Here is an 18941-nt window from a genome sequence, read left to right as displayed (position 1 = left end):
ATTTCGTATTATTTTCCTTAATCTTATTGATTAGTGACCTTCTTCTTCTTCTTCTCCTTTTTCATGGGTTGAGTTGAGTACCCTTAATACTCAATTTCAATACAATTTTTGCTTATCAAAAATAAAAATAACCTTATTAATATTTCTTTTAAATTTTGAATTACTTTGACCCATGTGCAATAGAAAAGATTAAATTATGTGCAATAGAATTACTTTGACCCATTCTGATCTTTATAAGTAACACCCTTTAGAATCCATGCCATTTCAATTAATAACTCACCGTTAATTGGTTCTCGCTCTATCTTACAATAACCCTTGTTCCCCCATTCTACTCCATGTGAGTTTTTGATGATCCAGTATTTAGTTATTTTTTTCTTCTCCCTTCTTTGGCCAAATCCGACAATCATTACAGCATGATACTCTATCTCCTTTTCATCAACTTCTTTATTTTCAAAAGTTTTGGCATCTTGAATAGAATATACATTATCCTGCATGCATTTAATGTGAGATTAATTAAATCATAAATTTTAATTATATTCCAGTAAATAATTCAAAATGAACTTACTCCTTTCCATAAGCTCATGTGACTAGTCCATATCATCTGTGCAACAACAGGTGCGATTCTTATCTCAGCTTGAAGCTGTTTTTCGTACTTTTTATGTTTGGCTTTTTTGAAGGCAAGATCATTTCTAAGATCAATGGCAAATGATGTAGTGATTCTTAAATAGACCTGAATAAACGTGTAAAAATCATCAAAACTATAACTACATCTACTTAATATAAATCCAAGGTTGTCATGATGGCAACCCTAGCCACATGTCACCTTGGTAGTAACTCTAAATACAAACCCTAATTGCATTTTTACTAATTTGTCCCTATATTAAAAATAAATAAATAATAATAATAACAATAATAATAAATAAAATAATAATAATAATAATAATTAAAATAACAATAATGTTAATAATATAAATAATAAAAAAATTATATTAATAAAATTGAGCCATGATAATAAAAAAAATAATAGTAAGGATTAAATTATAGAAAATCATTTTAACAATCAAATTAATTTATAAAAGAGAAGAAATAAAAAAACATAAATAAGATACTATAATAATATATTATTTATTACATTGACATAATATTATAAAAAATAATGATAGCAATTAAAATAATAATAATAATAATGAGCCATGTGTATAAAAAATTATAATTGATAATAGAAAAAAAAACAAAAAGAAAAAACATAAATAAGATTTTATAATAAATAATATATTATTTATAAAATTGACACAACATTAATAATTAAAATAATAATAATTATTATTATAAATAATAATAATAATAATAATAATAATAATAATAATAATAATAATAATAATAATATCGAGTCTTATCTATAAAACAATAAAATTAAATAATAATAATAATAATCAGGGATAAATTTTACAAAATGATTTTATTTTATTAATTAAAGTTGTATTGATTAAAAAATAAAAATTAAAAGGATCAACAATTTTAAGAAATTATTTAAAACTAACTATTTAATTAAATAAATTTAATTTTAAATTAAACAACATATCGGTATAAATATTTTTAGATGTCATGTATGATTTTATCTTCTTTTATAAAAAATAATAATTTCATTTCTTTGATATTTTACGTCTTTTAGTGAAATTATTCTATCATTTTTTATTTTCCATAATAAAAAATAGAAAATTAAGATTAAAAAATATTATATTAAAGACACTTATAAATTTATTATTTTTATATGACAGCCAATCAAAAATATGTTAATATTATGTTTAAGTATAATATCTCTTCCATTTTTAAAATGACTATCTCTTTTTAATGTTTTTCTTTAACTATCTATTAAATGGTCCGTTTTATAAAATTATTTATCGAGTAACTTTAATTCCCACCGTTTTTTATTCTATTTTATTTAATTCCAACCGTTTTTATTCTATTTTCTATAATTCTCATTTTAATGGTATTGAAATTGTAATTAATGTACAGTACAATGATAATAATGAATTAAAAACAAATATTAAATACATTAATAATTATTATATAACACAATTAAACGTTAATAACGTTACACTAAAACACCAATAAATTTTATGTTCCTTGGTATTCTCCCACACTTATAAAATTGCTCATAAACTAACATTTGTATTTACTTGATGTTTTTGATACACATTTCATAAATTCGTCATTTTCTATGATTTTTACCATGATAACTTCAACGAGTTTTTTGTATTATTTTTCTTGCTATGTTTTCTTAGATAAGTTTATTTTATTAATAAATCTCATATTCAATTATTCTATTTTCATGTGAAATATATTATATATTTTTTTTGATCTGATGCGATTGAGTTCATGATTAAAGTGAATCTAATTGAGAAGATGACAGTCAGGTATGAAAATATTGATATGATGTCGTTTCATTTAAGGAACAAAATATGTGAATATTAAAGATCATCATTAGTCTATTTTTTTGTTCAGATAACATTCTTCATTCAACCGAGTTATATTGGAGACCTAAACATGGTTAAAGGAACTTTGGATGACCTTGAATAAAGAAATTTCTATTATAATTTTATTAATTTTTAGTGTTCCACAGACTTCTGCTCATTGTGAGTTTAAATATGTGAGTTTAGTTTTAGATCTTCACTTTTTTTTATACTCTTCGAAATTGTATGATAGTTTTTCTTTTATTTCTAACTTTATACGTGTCTTGATTATTTATTTTGTAGCAAGATAAAAGACTATTAATTTGTTATCTATATCAATATAGGAAGCTCAAGTCACTATTACATAGATGTATCAAATATTAACCTCTATTTTTTTAATGATATTAATATGTATATTACAATTTTTAGATTGAGAAATATCACAACATATTTTTATTTTAATTGAATTATTTTAATAGAAGGATTTTAAGGGACAAATGTTATGGGATATTTTAATAAAAAAACAAATAATATATGTTTTTATGTGCAAGTATATTAAAGATACATATAATATTCTTTATGAAATATGCTATAGGTAAAAGAAATTACCAATAAATGTTTTAAAATGTGTTTATGTTATATCTTTATCTTATTTTATTTTAATTTTCTTTTTCCTTAATTTATTTTTGGTAGGGTAGTTTTCCAGTAATTAAAAAAAACTTAGTTTTAAAAATATTAAATTCCAAAATTTTACACAAAAGGGAACAGTTTTACTATAAAAGGTAAAATATTATTTAAAAAATTAGAAGATTTAAATGTTTAAGAAATGAGATATTTAATTGACATAATAATGAGACTTTTCTTTTAAAGTTTTTTTTATGCATAACTATATTGTTGGTTTATATTTTGATATTGTTATCATGAAGAATTGAATATTCTTATTTTTTATTTTAGTGTCCTTCATTTTATTTATACTTTTCTAATACAAATTCGCAGATGAACAAAACCCATGCAACACGCGAGTTATACATGATTTATTAATATGTAAACAATAAAATAACTCATACATAACTTTTAAATTATTAAGAATCATCAAAACATATGAAATCGAAAAAAAAAAACTATTTAAAATTTTATTTTCATTTTCAAATTCATTTTATCTTTAATTTAATTAGTGATGTGAAAATAATTAATTTATTGCAATGATAAACTTATAATAAATAATAGTTTTCTATATGCCATGAAATAAACGATTCATTAATTAGGTCACATCATATATCTTCTACTACAATTAACAAACAAAAAATATAATATGATTTAAAAAAATATATATCTGGAGAATTTGATTTAAAACTTTTTTTAGATTTGACATCGAATAAAAAATTTCTTACATTTTGTAAATTATAGACTAAACACTAAATAAAAATTAAAATTTAGATTAATCTACTCTTATATGTATTATGAATTAAATTTAATGATTAATCACAAATAATCTATACAAATAATTTTATATAACACTTTTTATAATATTGTATTATTCACGTAAACATGACATATCTTTTAAATTAGAAAAACATAAATGAAAATTTTTTATACATAAATTATTAAAGATTCTCAAACTGTTAAATAATTTTTTTATATTTAACATAATGTTAAAGCACATTTAATCATATGATAATAAATATATAAATATAATTAAATTAAAAATTATAATCAAAACCCGTGGAACGCACGGGCCATACATCTAGTAAATAATAAATATAAAAATTAAATGATGAGAAATTATTATACCTTGCGCTTTCTTTCCACTGGCCTAAACTTTCCCACATAAGGGCATGAAGATTCTAAGACACACCCGTTCACCCTTACCCATTCAATAACATGGGGAATAGTGAATCCCTTTGCATTTTCATTTTCACTTTTAACTAAATTATCATAAATATCTTGGGGAGATAGTAATATGCGTTCTTGAACATTCTTTTCGATGCAATGTAAGAATTCGATTACGCCGCATATGGCAAAAGCAAAGCAACATGCTGCACAAAAAATAAACCAGTAAATTGAAAACTGAATTATAACTAACATAATTTATTTCAAACTATTAAAAATAAAATTGGCAATGTTAAATAAATGTCACTTACCACCATCCTTTTGTTGAGCAATTGGGTTGAGAGAGTTGCTATTACTCCAGTTACACGAATCTTGATCTTGAATTTCTTTAGAACTATCCATGGTTGTTGATTATTCTATTTGAAAATGTTAGTGCAAGTATGCTTACTCTATCACAATGATGGAAAGAATGAAAAAAATTATTTGAGAGAGAAAGCAAAATGATGAATTGCATTCAGTAATGATCCATTATTAATTATATAGTTGCTTACTCTACAAATTGTATTAACTAACATAACTAACATAACTAACTTAACTAACTATTAGTACTTTTAGAATTTAATTAAATAACCGCATAAAGCCTTATAAAACTAGGAAAATACGGCAGTTAAAATTACCATTTTGATGCCACTTGTATAAAGTGGTGTTTTAGTATTGACTGTCATACCAACCGCCATATTTTAAATATTTTAGTGGCATTTTCGTGTTCGTATATAACGGCGGTTTTAAGCTCCATAAATAACGAAGTTAAAATTAGTTCTTGATATTGTGACGGTTTTACCCGCCACAATTTTAAAGTTCTTGACAAACAAAATCAAAATATTAGTTATTAGTTAGACAACTATCATAGCTTTTGACCAATAAACTCTGAAAATACAAATCGACTACTAGATAAAACACCTTAAAATAATATCATGACTAAAAATGATTTATTAGTTACATATTGCATCACCATATAAGCTTTTCTCACACCTTCGGATTGTTTAATTACATGAGTAGCATATTTAATTTTTATTCACAAATAAATTTCCTTTTTAACTCTAACTTTGTATGAATATTCTTAAAAGTTTTAAGAATATTTTAAATTGTAAAATTGTTCTATATTTAATTACTTTTTATAAGTTACCCCTTCCATCTCATAAAAAATATCTTATTTGAAAAATGTGTGATTCTTAAGAAAATGATTAGATGTGTTGTTTTTAATGAAGAGACTAATATCATTTACTAGAATATCCTTATTAATTCTAGTTGAATAAAGTAAAATATGAATAGGGTATAGTAGGAGAAAAATAATAATAAATGATGAATTAAAATTGTAAATGGACAATTATCTGTAATATAAGAAAAACTGTTGTTCTGGAAATCACAAAAATACCATATTACTACTATCTTAGTCTAAATTAATAATTTGGGGATAAAAAATGTTTTTTTTTTTGATTTTTTCCAACTAACTTTTCACTTTTCACTTTTTATAACTTTATTACTATTATTTTTAATAAATTATTAATTAAAATATTCTAATAAATTTTTTTTTAATAAAAAAATTATTATGATCATTTTAAATGATTGTTAATTTACATTTAAAATAGTATTTAATTTTTAAAAATTAACTCTAATAATTAAATATTAAAAACGAAGAAATATAATTTGAAATAATTTTTATTTTAAGATACACTATTTTTTAAGAAAATAATAATAATTTTAGTTAAAAAAATTATTTCAATTAAAATAAATTTAAAAATATACTTGAAAAGGTGTATTATTGGATAAAATACAATAATGTGTCACTTATCATTAACTTTAATTTTTATGATTCAAAATATTATTATATCAATATATATCATTAATGAAGTTTATATAGTTAAAATAATGTTTGCACAATTAAATATTAAAAAAATTATTTGTTATTGATGTCATTTCACAAATATATGTTATATATATATATATATATATATATATATATATATATATATATATATATATATATATATATATATATATATATATATATATATAGACACACACACACACACACACACACACACACACACACGAGAAAAAAATGTAGTATTACTTATTCAATTATAATATACTACTATTATTTATAGTCAAATTCTATTAGTATCAAATTCTATTGATTCAGATATTTTTGTAAATGATACCTAAACAATAATAATATTTGTATTCGGGAAAATTTATTATTGATCTAAATATTTTTGTAAACAAAAAATGGTATTTATGATCCAAAAAATATTTATTCAAAAAAGGTATACGGGAAAAAAACTATTATTGATCTAAATATGTTTTGTAAACGATACCTAAACATAAATAATATTTGTATATGGGAAAAATTTATTAATGATCTAAATATTTTTATATATGAAAAATGGTATTTATGATCCAAAAAAAATATTCAAAAAAGGTATACGGGAAAAAAACTATTATTGATCTAAATATTTTTATATACGAAAACGTACAATTGATTCAGATATCTTTGTAAACGATACCTAAACATAAATAATATATGTATATGGGAAAAATCTATTAATGATCTAAATATTTTTATATATGAAAAATGGTATTTGTGATGTAAAAAATTTTAATTCAAAAATGGTTTACGGGAAGAAAATCTATTATTAATTTAAATATTTTTATATACGAAAATTTACTATTGATCCAAATACTTTTCTAAATAATACCTAAATATAAATAATATTACAGGAAAAAATATATTATTGATCTAAATATTTTTATATACGAAAAATGGTATTTATGATCCAAAAAATTTTATTCAAATTTTTTTCTGATTTAAAATAAATATATTATGTAAACAAATGCGCGTACCAAACGAGAACCTATGCGTATGCACGAGTTTGTTACTAGTTTTGAGTAGGGGTGGCAAAACGGGCCCGGCCCACGGGGAAAGCCCGTTTTACCCGCACTTTTTCGCGGGGCGGGGGGAGGTTTTAGGCCCGCTCCCTTTAGTGTGCCCGCCCCGCCCCGCCCCGTTTTTTTGCGGGCTTGTGCGGGCATGAGCTTTTTCATACAATTTTACTATTTTTAGGCCTAAAAGGTTCAATGCCCGCGGGCTTTCCCCGCTCCGTCCTCCCTTTTTGCGGGGCGGGGCAAAGTTTTAGACCCGCACTCTCACATATGCCCGCCCCGCCCCGTTTTTTCGCGGGCTTTTGCGGGGCGGGCTTAAACGGGGCGGGCATGCCCGTTTGCCACCCCTAGTTTTGAGATATGAAAAAAGTGCAAATAAAACACTTTTTATGAGATAGATCCTTATATATCCACAGTACGGGGTCTTTCTTCAACCACCATCTATCGGCGCTCATGCCTACTGTATAATACGAAAAACCTAATTCTGCCACTCTCTTCTACAATATTTTCTTTTCATCTTAGTTCTTTGATTTGTTGCAACTAAATTTATTTTATCGAATTTCCACTCCAATTGTATCATTTTCTGATTCGTTTCTATTATGGACTGGGCCTGTGGCTGTCCCATCGTCAGACACAGTCCAATCCAGTTCCCCGTCGATTACGGTCCAAAACACTTGCCCAGTCCATTAGGGTCAGTGGAGAACACGTTATCCACGTGTTACTCACCCGAGGAGCACTTCATAAACTGCCTCCCCAAGTGATGCGCGACTAGAGAAACAGTTTTGCCTCCCGTAACAGACAACTCCGCCCACGCCTCCAGAAATCACAGAGCAGTTAACCCAGAATGGTGAGCACCTGCTGCTCACCCCCACATGCACGTGGGAATCCTGGCAGTCATCCATTATGGGCTTGGACATTCAGCCTATAACGAAGACTATTGACCCAGCGCTGAGGACTCACTACCTCTACGCCTATACTTACTTTGGCATCAGAGTGTCTACAGTTACACCCCCTCCTCCATTGGACCATCAATCCTAGTAGTTGCCAATGTCGCTTGCATAAACATTCAGAAAAATTAATAATATGGATAAAATTGATTTATAAATGAAAACACAAATGAATATATACTTACTCGTGGTAAAACGGGGCCAAATAACAATCTTTGGTGTTTCCTTTCTCCATCAACTTGTCTTGTAAGTAATTTTTTATTTCGTGTCCTGACGAATCGCGTGTAAGAGCAATCTTTGTAGCATCTAAGATACAATACTTGTTTAGAAGCTTTCTTTCAGCATATAACTCAGGGATGTGCCTACAAAGGCAAATGTTTATGTTAAGGTACAAAAAAGTATGAATATAAAACGTAAAAATTATACTTACGAGCACCACATTTATAATACGGAATTGTCTAGCCATTCACCCCTTTCAAAAATTCATGTATAGAGAGCTTTAAAAGTACAAATAACCGCTTTGGATCATTTCTTAATAGAATACCCAATATTGGATCTTCATTAATACTCGCCACCATCATCTCTAGTTTCTGAAGGCTATTTTGTTTTGGCAGTGAGGGTTCAACACTGTCCTAGTTGGCAGAAAAACTATGTCGCGTTTATACCACCCATAACTTTCTGAACCACATTCTATCGAATTTCCAGCTGGTTTGATTTTGTGTGGTTTGATTTTGTGTGGTTTAATATACCAAACTAACTCAATTTGTGCATTATAAAAATAACATAAATACAATTCAAAATTGAAATACACAAACAATAATAACAACAACATACAACTTATACCTCAAGAGCATCGCGGGTACACTTCTCAGACATCTTCTCCTCATTCATCCTCTCTCATTCCTCTTGCTTTCTGGACACTCTCCCGTAACGTTTTCAACAACTTCTCCCTCTCCTCCTCCTCCAAGAACTTCTCATGTACCATTTGCAACAAATTCTCCCTCTCCTTCTCCAATAACTTCTCCTGCACTATATGCAAAAATCTCTCCCTCTCCTCCTCTAAGTACCTATCATGCCCCTCCTTCCATTTCTCCCTTTCTTTCCCTAACTCAACAGCAATAATCTCTTCAACCTCTCTCATACTAATTTTCTCTCTAGATGATTGAGAGCGTTCAAAATGTATCTTGAAGCCAATGCCTCTACCAAGGCCATGGACACACCTAATATGTTCCTATGTTCCAATCGCTTCTACCAAAATGTCATGACGACCTTGTGAAGTGAAGAGGACGACCTTGGTTTGTTCAACAAGATAATCCTACAACACATGAAATTTTATCTTTACCAAAATTATTGAACTAAAATAAGTATTGTTGAAACAAGTATCTACTTGCAATCCTTTGAGCCATTTTGTGTGTAGCATCTAATGTGTACTCACCGTCTTTTCTTTGGCGTGAACTCTTCCATTTCTCGTGTTGTAATGGTGTAGATAGAGTGCGATCAAGACTTATAGAACCTCCCAGCTATTCCTCCATTTGTTTTCTTTTCTCTTCATTCAAAAAATTTTCAAGTCTTTGATATCCTCCACGAGATAACCTATGTGGATAGATATTTCTAGCTTGATTTTCCTTTTTGGCTCTTTTGCAAGAACTTGGGAGTCTTGCGAGACTCTACAAATTCCTCTGAAGTAGCTTTATTAATAAATGAATATACCTCTTATGGAGGTTGTTCTTTATTTGCTCCAATTGTAGTATAATCATGGGTGAGTTGTGTCTTAAACCCCCTCTAACTCTCACCATAATAAGCAAGCATTTTCTTTTTCACGTACTTATCATTTGGAGTAACAATGAACACATCCTATGTTTACACAATATAGATGTTATTAGTATTGCACAAAAAATATACTTGTAAAACAAATGATATAATACTAAAATAAATATTGTAATATTGGTCCATATGTCGTCTTTCAATTCTTTATCAACAACATGTCAACTATCTATCAAAATACTCGCTTTACTTCTACCTTGTAAGGCAATGTAACCCAAAAAATCATCAACATGTTCACCAAAAGCCATGCCGGTTTGGGCATCAACTCTAACAGGGTATCGAATACCATTTTCATTGGCTTTTTCACCTTTGTATACATCGTGGAACCTCTAGTTTTTCTTTTACGTGTATTAACAGAGTTTGCAGCATATGTTGTATGGTAGGTGCTAGCCGAATTGACCATGACTATCAAGATGAACCAAACAATAATGTTTCAGTCAAAATAAAATGATCAATAGACAAACTAACAAAGAAACCCTAAACAAAATGATCAAGATACTATTTTAGTGAAAATAACGTTGATGAATATACAAAATAACGCTTCAGTGAAGAATAAACCTACTTGCAAAGATGACGTTTGATGAATATCTTTTGGAAGAGTTTTGATGAATATCAACTTGAAAAACCGACATAACACTTTCAGAAGGTTACATAGCGTCATATTTTGGAAATTCATTTAAGTAACCTTCTGAAGCTAACTGAACCATTATTGAAGCTTGTAACCTCCTGCAACCTTAAGCTTGATTTCACCATTATTGACCTTCGAAGCTTCAACTGAAAAGGTAGATACGAGTTAAATTTTTGAGCAAACAAGTTACCACTCTCTTTTTCTTGGCTCCTTGATTCAAAACCATATTTTACCTAGAATTTATTCATCGTATTTGTCATTTAATTTTACTTTGAAGAAATAGGATTCTTCGTGTTCTTGAGCAAAATCTCTCTGCTCAGAGCCAATCAATGGCTCTATTACTGAGATACATGAACGATGACATGAGTAGAAGCACAAACGTGTGTTGTTTGAGCTTAAAACTCAGAATTCATGGATTTGTAGAAATCAGCTAAAGGTTAAAGACGATGAAGCTTCGTACGCGCTGGTGAGATATTCAAATGTTCCAGCCATTAAGCGTTTGACACGCAGCTAGCCGCTAACGTTTTTATTTTGTTTTTAAATCCTTTTTAATTTCTTTTTCTTTTCTGATTTAATTTTAAATGATCCTTTAACATCTTTAACTCAAATTCTTTTCCATAAATCATAAAAAGCATTTTCTATCACATTTATTTTCTTCAGAATTTTAAAATTAATTTTTTCATTTTTTGTTATTTTCTTTTAAATTTCCATTTAATAATTTATTTTCACTCATTTTCAAACTTTTTTCTCTCCAACTTTTGAGATCTAATTACTTGTAATATATATGACTTTCTAATATTTTCTTGGCGAATTATTTTATGTTTTGATACCTCTTTGGTATTTTCCATTTAATTTCCCTTTAAAAACCTTTTTAAATTTTTTTTATCCATTTCTGATTTGACCTTTCGTTGACTTGGTTAATTAATGCTTCATCAATTTCAATTGGTCTTTGAGTGATGTTTTGGTTGTATGAATTTTCAACATTTCAAATCTATTGATTAAATGATCATTGGATAATTTTTTTATATTTTTTATTGGTGATAAGTTTTTCCCGTTGTATCATGAAGTTGAATGATTGAAATTGATGATAGATGATCCCTTGTTCAATTTGTTTATGGTTGATTATCTCTCCTTCTCCAAATTCTTCTTATTTTGTCTTTGTTTTAAACATTGTGTTACATTGTTTTATGAGGATGATTTTGTATCATTCCTCTAACATGTATGGCACATAAATTGCTATTGATTAGCCTCATATTGGTGTGACTTCTACATCAATCCACTTACGATTGCTCAACATAACCTTAAATTATTCCAACTCGGTTGATTCTCGATTAACATTAACTTTGATCTATAATTGTGCTAATTTTTAATTTTATGTTCTTTACTTTATTGGCATTTACTTTCATGTCATTTACATTTTTGCCATTTTATTTTATGACTATTGTCTTTATGGCTTCTTTTGCTTTGCTAATTCAAAAAGACTAAAAACATTATAAAATGGATAAAACCCTAAAAAACTTCTTTCAAATCTTGTGGACATGATGTTACTATCCCTTGCTTGAGGAGTATTTTGGACTTTGGACCTTAGGACTTAGTTGTTTCCCTTGCTTGGAGATGTGTATCAGAGACTTCGTGATTCATCTGGACATTGAACTTCAATTTAAGACTTGGCTTTGTTCTAAGAAACTTTTGATCTTAACCTGAAGACTTGGAGTTTTGCTTTTCATATATGACTTGTGATATTCATCTGATTCTTGCTTAAAGATTCATCTGCTTCCATTGCTTACTTAAGGATTCATCTGAAAATAATTTGATTTTTCTCACGTATTCCGACAATTCTGACACGAAATTTAGTTTGGGGTGACCAACATTAAGGTTAGTTTGGGCCAGATTTCATTCGAACACATTGGTGATATTATTTTGCCCCCAATGTTATCTTGTTGGACTTGTCTGAGAACTTGATCAACATCTTTGATCTCTTTGAACCAGTACCATATCTGGGCCATTTGGCTCTTAGTTGTTCTCGACAACCCTAGCTTATGGAGGATTAACCCATTTGTCGCGCCAATTGTTGATAACATTGAGTCGTGTTTTCTATTAGTGGGTTAAACACATTGCTTATCTGATGCGTGAGCATGTTGACCATCTCAGGTTACTCTCGTCCATTTGTTGTCTCTGGCTTGGACGGAGTTATTGGTCAGAGGCAACATAATTGGAGGAAAATATCCCATACCTCCTGTTAGTTGCCACCCTGACCAAAGTTGCCCGTAGTGGGCCCTGTGGCCCAATATAGATTGAAGGGTGTATGCCTGCCATCATTACAGTTGGCATGTCGTAAGGGTGCTCTTTCTAAGGCAGCGTGAAACTTGGGTAAGGAGGCCTATAGTCTTCTAAATTTCGCTGCAATGCATCCACCCCATCTGGCGGTATAGTCAAAGATACTATTTGACTGATGACATTAGGCATTTCTTTAGTAGAATTTGGAATCCTAGAACTGCTGACACTCGTCATTACTGGTTGATCTCCAAGGTTTGGGGTATTACCTAAGGAAAGGGTTTGATTTCTACGAGACATTTCAAGGATTTTCTTACCACTCCTAAAAAACACAAACCCTCAAAACTCAATGTTTTATGTAGAGAAAATATGTTCAAAAGAAAACGTAAGATGCCTTTTTTATGCAAAAGTGTTTAGAAATACTCCCACAAAAGGGTCCCCCTGGGCGTGCCAATTTTTTTACCGGTGTTTTTGGTAACCAGTCACGATTTTAGAAAGCAAGTGAGGTTAACTTGAAAAACTTCCAAAGCAATTTGTGTGAATGATTCGTGTGAACACGTTTGCGTGTGAATTAAATGTAATTGTGATTTGCACGATAACAGTGTAAAAATAAACTTTTAGTAAAACTAAGTTGTAATAATTAACAAGGTAAAATGTAGTAACTGACATTAAAAAAGAGTGAAAGAAAAAGCTAAAGCAAGTAAATTTTGCATTTAAGGAAACAAGAAAACAATGAAAAGATTGGATGCAGACACATACATGTTTCTCACACATTGTTTTGCTATTTGACTTGGGTACTCCAGTAGTATGGAGAGTATGTATGAAATTTTGCGACCCCTATTTCAATGTATGAGTTTGCTATTTATTCTATTTACAAAATAAGGGTCGACGATGGTTACATCCGCTATGGAGCAAGTGCGTTTTACTCCACGTTTGACCTTCAAGTTCATATTTAGTGTACTTACGTATCACCCATGATTCCTTCTGTTTATAACCCATTTTGAGTTATAACCATTTCAAAATTCCCCTCGAACCTCTGATAATAACTGATCAATATGTTGTCGATGTTGCTTGCAAAGAACTCTGACCTTGTAAAAATACTAAGTCTTTAACCTTTCATGGTTCAGATGACTAGGATGTTTGTTGCAGATATGGTCTTGTCGGCTACCCTTTTTTAGATTGTGGATATGTTTTTATATAATATTAATCTTGTGGATCTGTTTCTAAGATTCCTCCAAACCATGTTCTCCTTCTTTGACACCCTGATTGATGTAGAGAGGACCTTGTCGATTACCCTTTTCTAGATTCTGGACATGTTTCTAGATGATACTTATTTTGTGGACCTGTTCCTGAGATTCCTCTAAACCATGTTTCACTTCGTCGACACCTTGATTGATGCTCTGTCGACGCTTCGTCATTAATGTTCTTAAAACACTTCATTAATGTTTCTTTAACAACAAATGTCTTTTTAGTTTGACATCTTTGTTCACTTTCTTCTAGCTGAAAAATCCAAGTGTAACACACACCAAAACCTTTCCAAACAAAAAACAATCGCTTAATATCCATTTTCAAATAAAATCAACCTTCTTAAAATCAAACGCTTGATCAACATCAAGTCCATTTTCTAAACTTAAGAAATCTTCAAATCCCTCTTATTAAAACTTGGAATAAAAAGGACAATTGGATGCTCATTCTTTTGAAACCTCGAGTAAATGAGTGCAAAGTGTACACTTTGTTCCAACCGGTTACTCATATTCCACAAAGATAATTTTCATAAATCCAACATAGGTGAAAAATGACAATTGGATGCACATCCATTTGAAACCTCAAGTAAACGAGCGCATAATGTACACTTTGTTCAAACGATTACTCGTCTTCCATCTAAAAACAATTCCACCAATCAAACTATTTTTCCGCCCTAGCGCAACAAAAACCATTTCATAAACGAATGATGATTTTTATGTTTCAATGCAAAATTCAAACTAATGCTTTATTCCTCCCATGTACAAGTAGCAAGCAATGTTGTCCGCTTAACGTTTCGTCAGACACCCTAATAAAAAATATATTTTGAGTTCATATTTCTTTATTTATATAACGAATAATAATTAGAAGAAAATAAAATTTTTGTGAACACTCTCTTGCAAAACTAACTAAGCGGTTTCTATTGAGTACAACGAATGTGAGGGGTGTTAATACCTTCCCTTCGCATAATCGACTCCCAAACCATGATTTAGTTGCGACGATCATATTTTTGTTCTTTAATGGTTTTATCGACATTTCTTTGTAGATACTCAAGTAGAGGAGCCTTAGATGTTGCTTATTTTGGAGGATGGTGTAGTTGGCCCACCCGTTGCTTTATTTGATTTTATGTTCGCCATATTGTTGTCGGTTGTTTAGTTTCATTTTGCCACTCTAATAGAGTAACACTGGGTTGGGAATAAATTATATTGTTTTTCTAAGTTGTTTAATCGGAGATTTTATGTTATAACGCTACAAGAAAATTGACAGTTTACGACGGTTATTTTTTAAGGTTAAGACAGTTAAAACCGCCGCGATATGGAATCTACGACGGTTGTTGTACTGTCGCAGAAATGTGTGTCGCCGGGTTGTATCGCGACGGTTGCTTAAACCGCCACTCCAACTGTCGTTATACATTGCGACAGGTATGCAACTGCCTTAGAAAGTTATTTGCGACAATTTTAAACCGTCGTGGATTTTATTTGGTTTAACATTATAAATCTTGATTGTGACGATGGATAACTGCCTAAGAAAGTCATTTACGAAGGTTTTAAACCGTCGTAGATTTTATTTGATGTTTCATAATCAATTCAAATTGCGAGGGTTTATAATAAATTACGGAGGTTAATAACCCCCGCTAAATTAATTAATTTAAAAAAATTAAAAAATTCACATCTTTTACCATTTATCAACAACCTTCATTTTGTCATTCCTCAGTAATATTAGTTTTTGACATATAAATGAATGAGTGGCGAAGAAAATGTATAACGACATTTTAGTCATTATTTTGAATCTAGTCATACCATTTATAAAATTCTATTGCCTAATCATGAGCTATGAGTTTTCATCTTCTAGAGATAACTCTTAACTAACCAACACTAGTAGTATTATGTGTATGCACTAACCAAGCAAATCTAAGGTTCATCTATTATGTCATCACTAATAGAACCTTGACAGGATTTTAGTCAATTATTAAAGGGTTAATAGTAATTCACCCCCTGTAATGTTAGCAAATTTTACTTTTCCCCCCTCCTTACCTTTTGGCAACGGTTTTTAAAAAAAAAAAACGTTGTCAAAACCCGCCTTTGACAACGGTGGGGGTAAACCGAAACCAGGGCCGGTCCTGGGCCTGGGCAAGCAGGCCCACAGCCCAGGGCCTCAAAAAAATTGGAGCCTCAAGTTTGGAGATCATGGGAAATAATAATACTAGAATAATATAATATATAACTGCTAGCGCAATTGTTAAACAGATTGCTTCCTGTGGCCCAGTGGTTTAGCCTTGCCTTGTTAATTTGATGTAACCGGTTCAATTCTTAGTGCTATAAATTTTCAATAATCATTTTTTAACAGTAAATAAATGGTTCATATAAATGATAAATTGTCATTTCTCAATGAATTCCTATATAGTTATTGTCACAATTACTATTTCAAATTTTAAATTAAATTTTATTTTTATTTATTCGAACCCTCATAATTTTGTCTTAATTTATTTTAGTATAAATGTTAGAGATTATTTATATATTATAATTCAATATTTAAAATTTATCATACAATTAACTCATAATTTTGATTAATTATTTTTCATAGAAATAAATTTGGTACCGATTAGATAAGCCTGCGTACTAGGGCCATGACATGATTTAGCATTTTAGAGGAGAGTAAAAAGTCAACTTTTTTTGTTAGGGGTCCATTTTTTGTTTGCCCCAGGTCTCTAAAAAGTCGGGACCGGCCCTGACCGAAACACGCTTATATTACAGGGTAAATTACTATTAACCCATTGTTAAATCCAGATTTTGTACAGTTAGAACATCACATATTCACCACAATCAATGAATCAAAGGGAAGAAAAACATCAAATAACTCATATTTAAAGTTTTATAAATAGAAACCAACTTCCCTTATGAGGGAAATTGATTTCTATTTATTAAATTATTTGAGTATGATTGATGAGAAATGTAGCACCCTTTTGAATATTTTATTTCTGCATGTTTTATAAATTATGTATTCAGGTTTATGGTGTTACATCATCTAAGGACTCAGGGGGTTAACTCCTTTGATAACATGATTAGGGATTATTGGGTTCTTACAATTAGGGGTGGCAAAACGGGCCCGGCCCGCGGGGAAAGCCCGTTTTACCCGCATTTTTTCGCGGGGCGGGGCAAGGTTTTAGGCCCGCTCTCTTTAATGTGCCCGCCCCGCCCCGTTTTTTTATGGGCTTTTGCAGGCATTGGTTTTTTATAGAATTTTACTATTTTTAGGCCTAAAAAGTCGAATGCCCGCGGGCTTTCCCCGCCCCGCCTTCACTTTTTTACGGGGCGGGGCAAGGTTTTAGACCCGCACTCTTAAAAAAGCCCGCCCCGCCCCGCCCCGTTTTTTCGCGGGCTTTTGCGGGACGGGCCAAAACGGGGCGGACATGCCCGTTTGCCACCCCTACTTACAATGCTGTTCATTGTGCTCCATGATTCCACATTGAAAACATATCATGGGTAGTTTTTCATACCTGAAATCTACCCATGTTACTCTATCTGACTTGCTTCCAATGTATATCCATAGTTGGATGGGGTTGTGAATGTTGATTTTGAACTTAACTTTTATAATTGAGGTTTTGTTTGGCATATCAAAGATGGTTGCTTCACAAGCTCTTTTTCAAGTTTTTTCCCTAGCGTCATTTCCATTTTGGCGAGTTTTTATAGAGATTAGAAGCTCCAAAATTTGAATGTATATTGGGGATTTGGTGAACTCCATGTGTGTTTAGAGGAGTTATGTCATTCCAATCTTGTAGGATAACTAGGAGTTTCTGAATATCCAAAGACTCCCTTTAAGAATGCGAGTATGGTATTTTTTTCCTCCATGCTTTATCTTGAATACATATGGTTCTAGTTTGGATATTGTTAGGTTTAGAGGGTCAAACCATATATTTGGCAAAATATTATGAATTGAACCTCTGTGTATTGGTTTCTTTGTTATGATTTTGCCCAAGATGGTACAATGAGGGGATTCTTGATTCTGATGATGATTTGTTGATTGTTATTTTGTAGGTTTTAGAAGTAATCAATTTCTACTTGGTGGCAAATTTCTCATGATTGGTGTGTTTCTCCATGAGAAGACCGACAGAAAGATGATGGAAGAGATAAATAGAAAAAAAAACAGGCATAATATCTATGAACTTTTTAATAATGAATCAATAAATAATTTCACATGAATTTAATTGAAATTCACCGATAACGTAAAAAAGTTTTATATTGTCAGTGAATCCCAATTGTTGATTTATTAAAATTATTTGACTATTATTTTAATTTCTATTAAAATAATTCATTTGAATGGTGATGATACACTGATGGTGATGGTGTAAATTTTTTTACACTGACTATTTATACCAATTAATCTCATTTCTTATAGTCTAGATGAATAAATATTTAATGAATATAAAAAATAAATTATGAGTTTAATTATTATGCACGGTCAGTGTAAATATTTTTACATTATTAATGAATCACAACCACTCAATTATATTACTTTAAAATATCTTTAATGGTTGTGATTTACTGACGGTGTAAAATTTCTTTATGTCGTCAGTATATTCCAATTAAATTCATAAGTTATTAATAAATAAATAAGAAAATAGGGATGGTAAACATAGGAAGATATATCTAGGGTTTGTTATGGGCCGGGTTAGTAAACATAGGAAGATCCGCCCAAACAAAAACTAACGTTTGCTTGCTTATATATAGTAAAGAGGATTTGGTCTCTTTTATATCTCTCGAAACCAGTGAATTGTTATTCAATCCTTCCGACCTAATGTCA

The 18941-nt window shown here is 30.1% G+C and overlaps 1 protein-coding gene across 1 annotated transcript; it reads right to left on the bottom strand.

The window, feature by feature from the left end:
* Nucleotides 1-209: 209 nt before the first annotated feature.
* LOC131640549 (uncharacterized) lies at nucleotides 210-4685 on the bottom strand. Its single transcript, XM_058911200.1, has 4 exons — nucleotides 4595-4685; nucleotides 4245-4489; nucleotides 566-730; nucleotides 210-488 (listed from the first exon to the last, which is right to left on the bottom strand). The coding sequence occupies exons 1-4, from the start codon at nucleotides 4683-4685 to the stop codon at nucleotides 210-212; spliced, it is 780 nt and encodes a 259-aa protein (XP_058767183.1).
* Between the last annotated feature and the right edge of the window lie 14256 nt (nucleotides 4686-18941).

The sequence above is a fragment of the Vicia villosa genome, linkage group LG1 (genome assembly GCF_029867415.1).
Source record: "Vicia villosa cultivar HV-30 ecotype Madison, WI linkage group LG1, Vvil1.0, whole genome shotgun sequence".
NCBI classification, from domain to species: domain Eukaryota; kingdom Viridiplantae; phylum Streptophyta; class Magnoliopsida; order Fabales; family Fabaceae; genus Vicia; species Vicia villosa.
The sequence above is the reverse complement of the archived record's forward strand: the minus strand, read 5'-3'. Positions and strand labels throughout refer to the sequence as shown.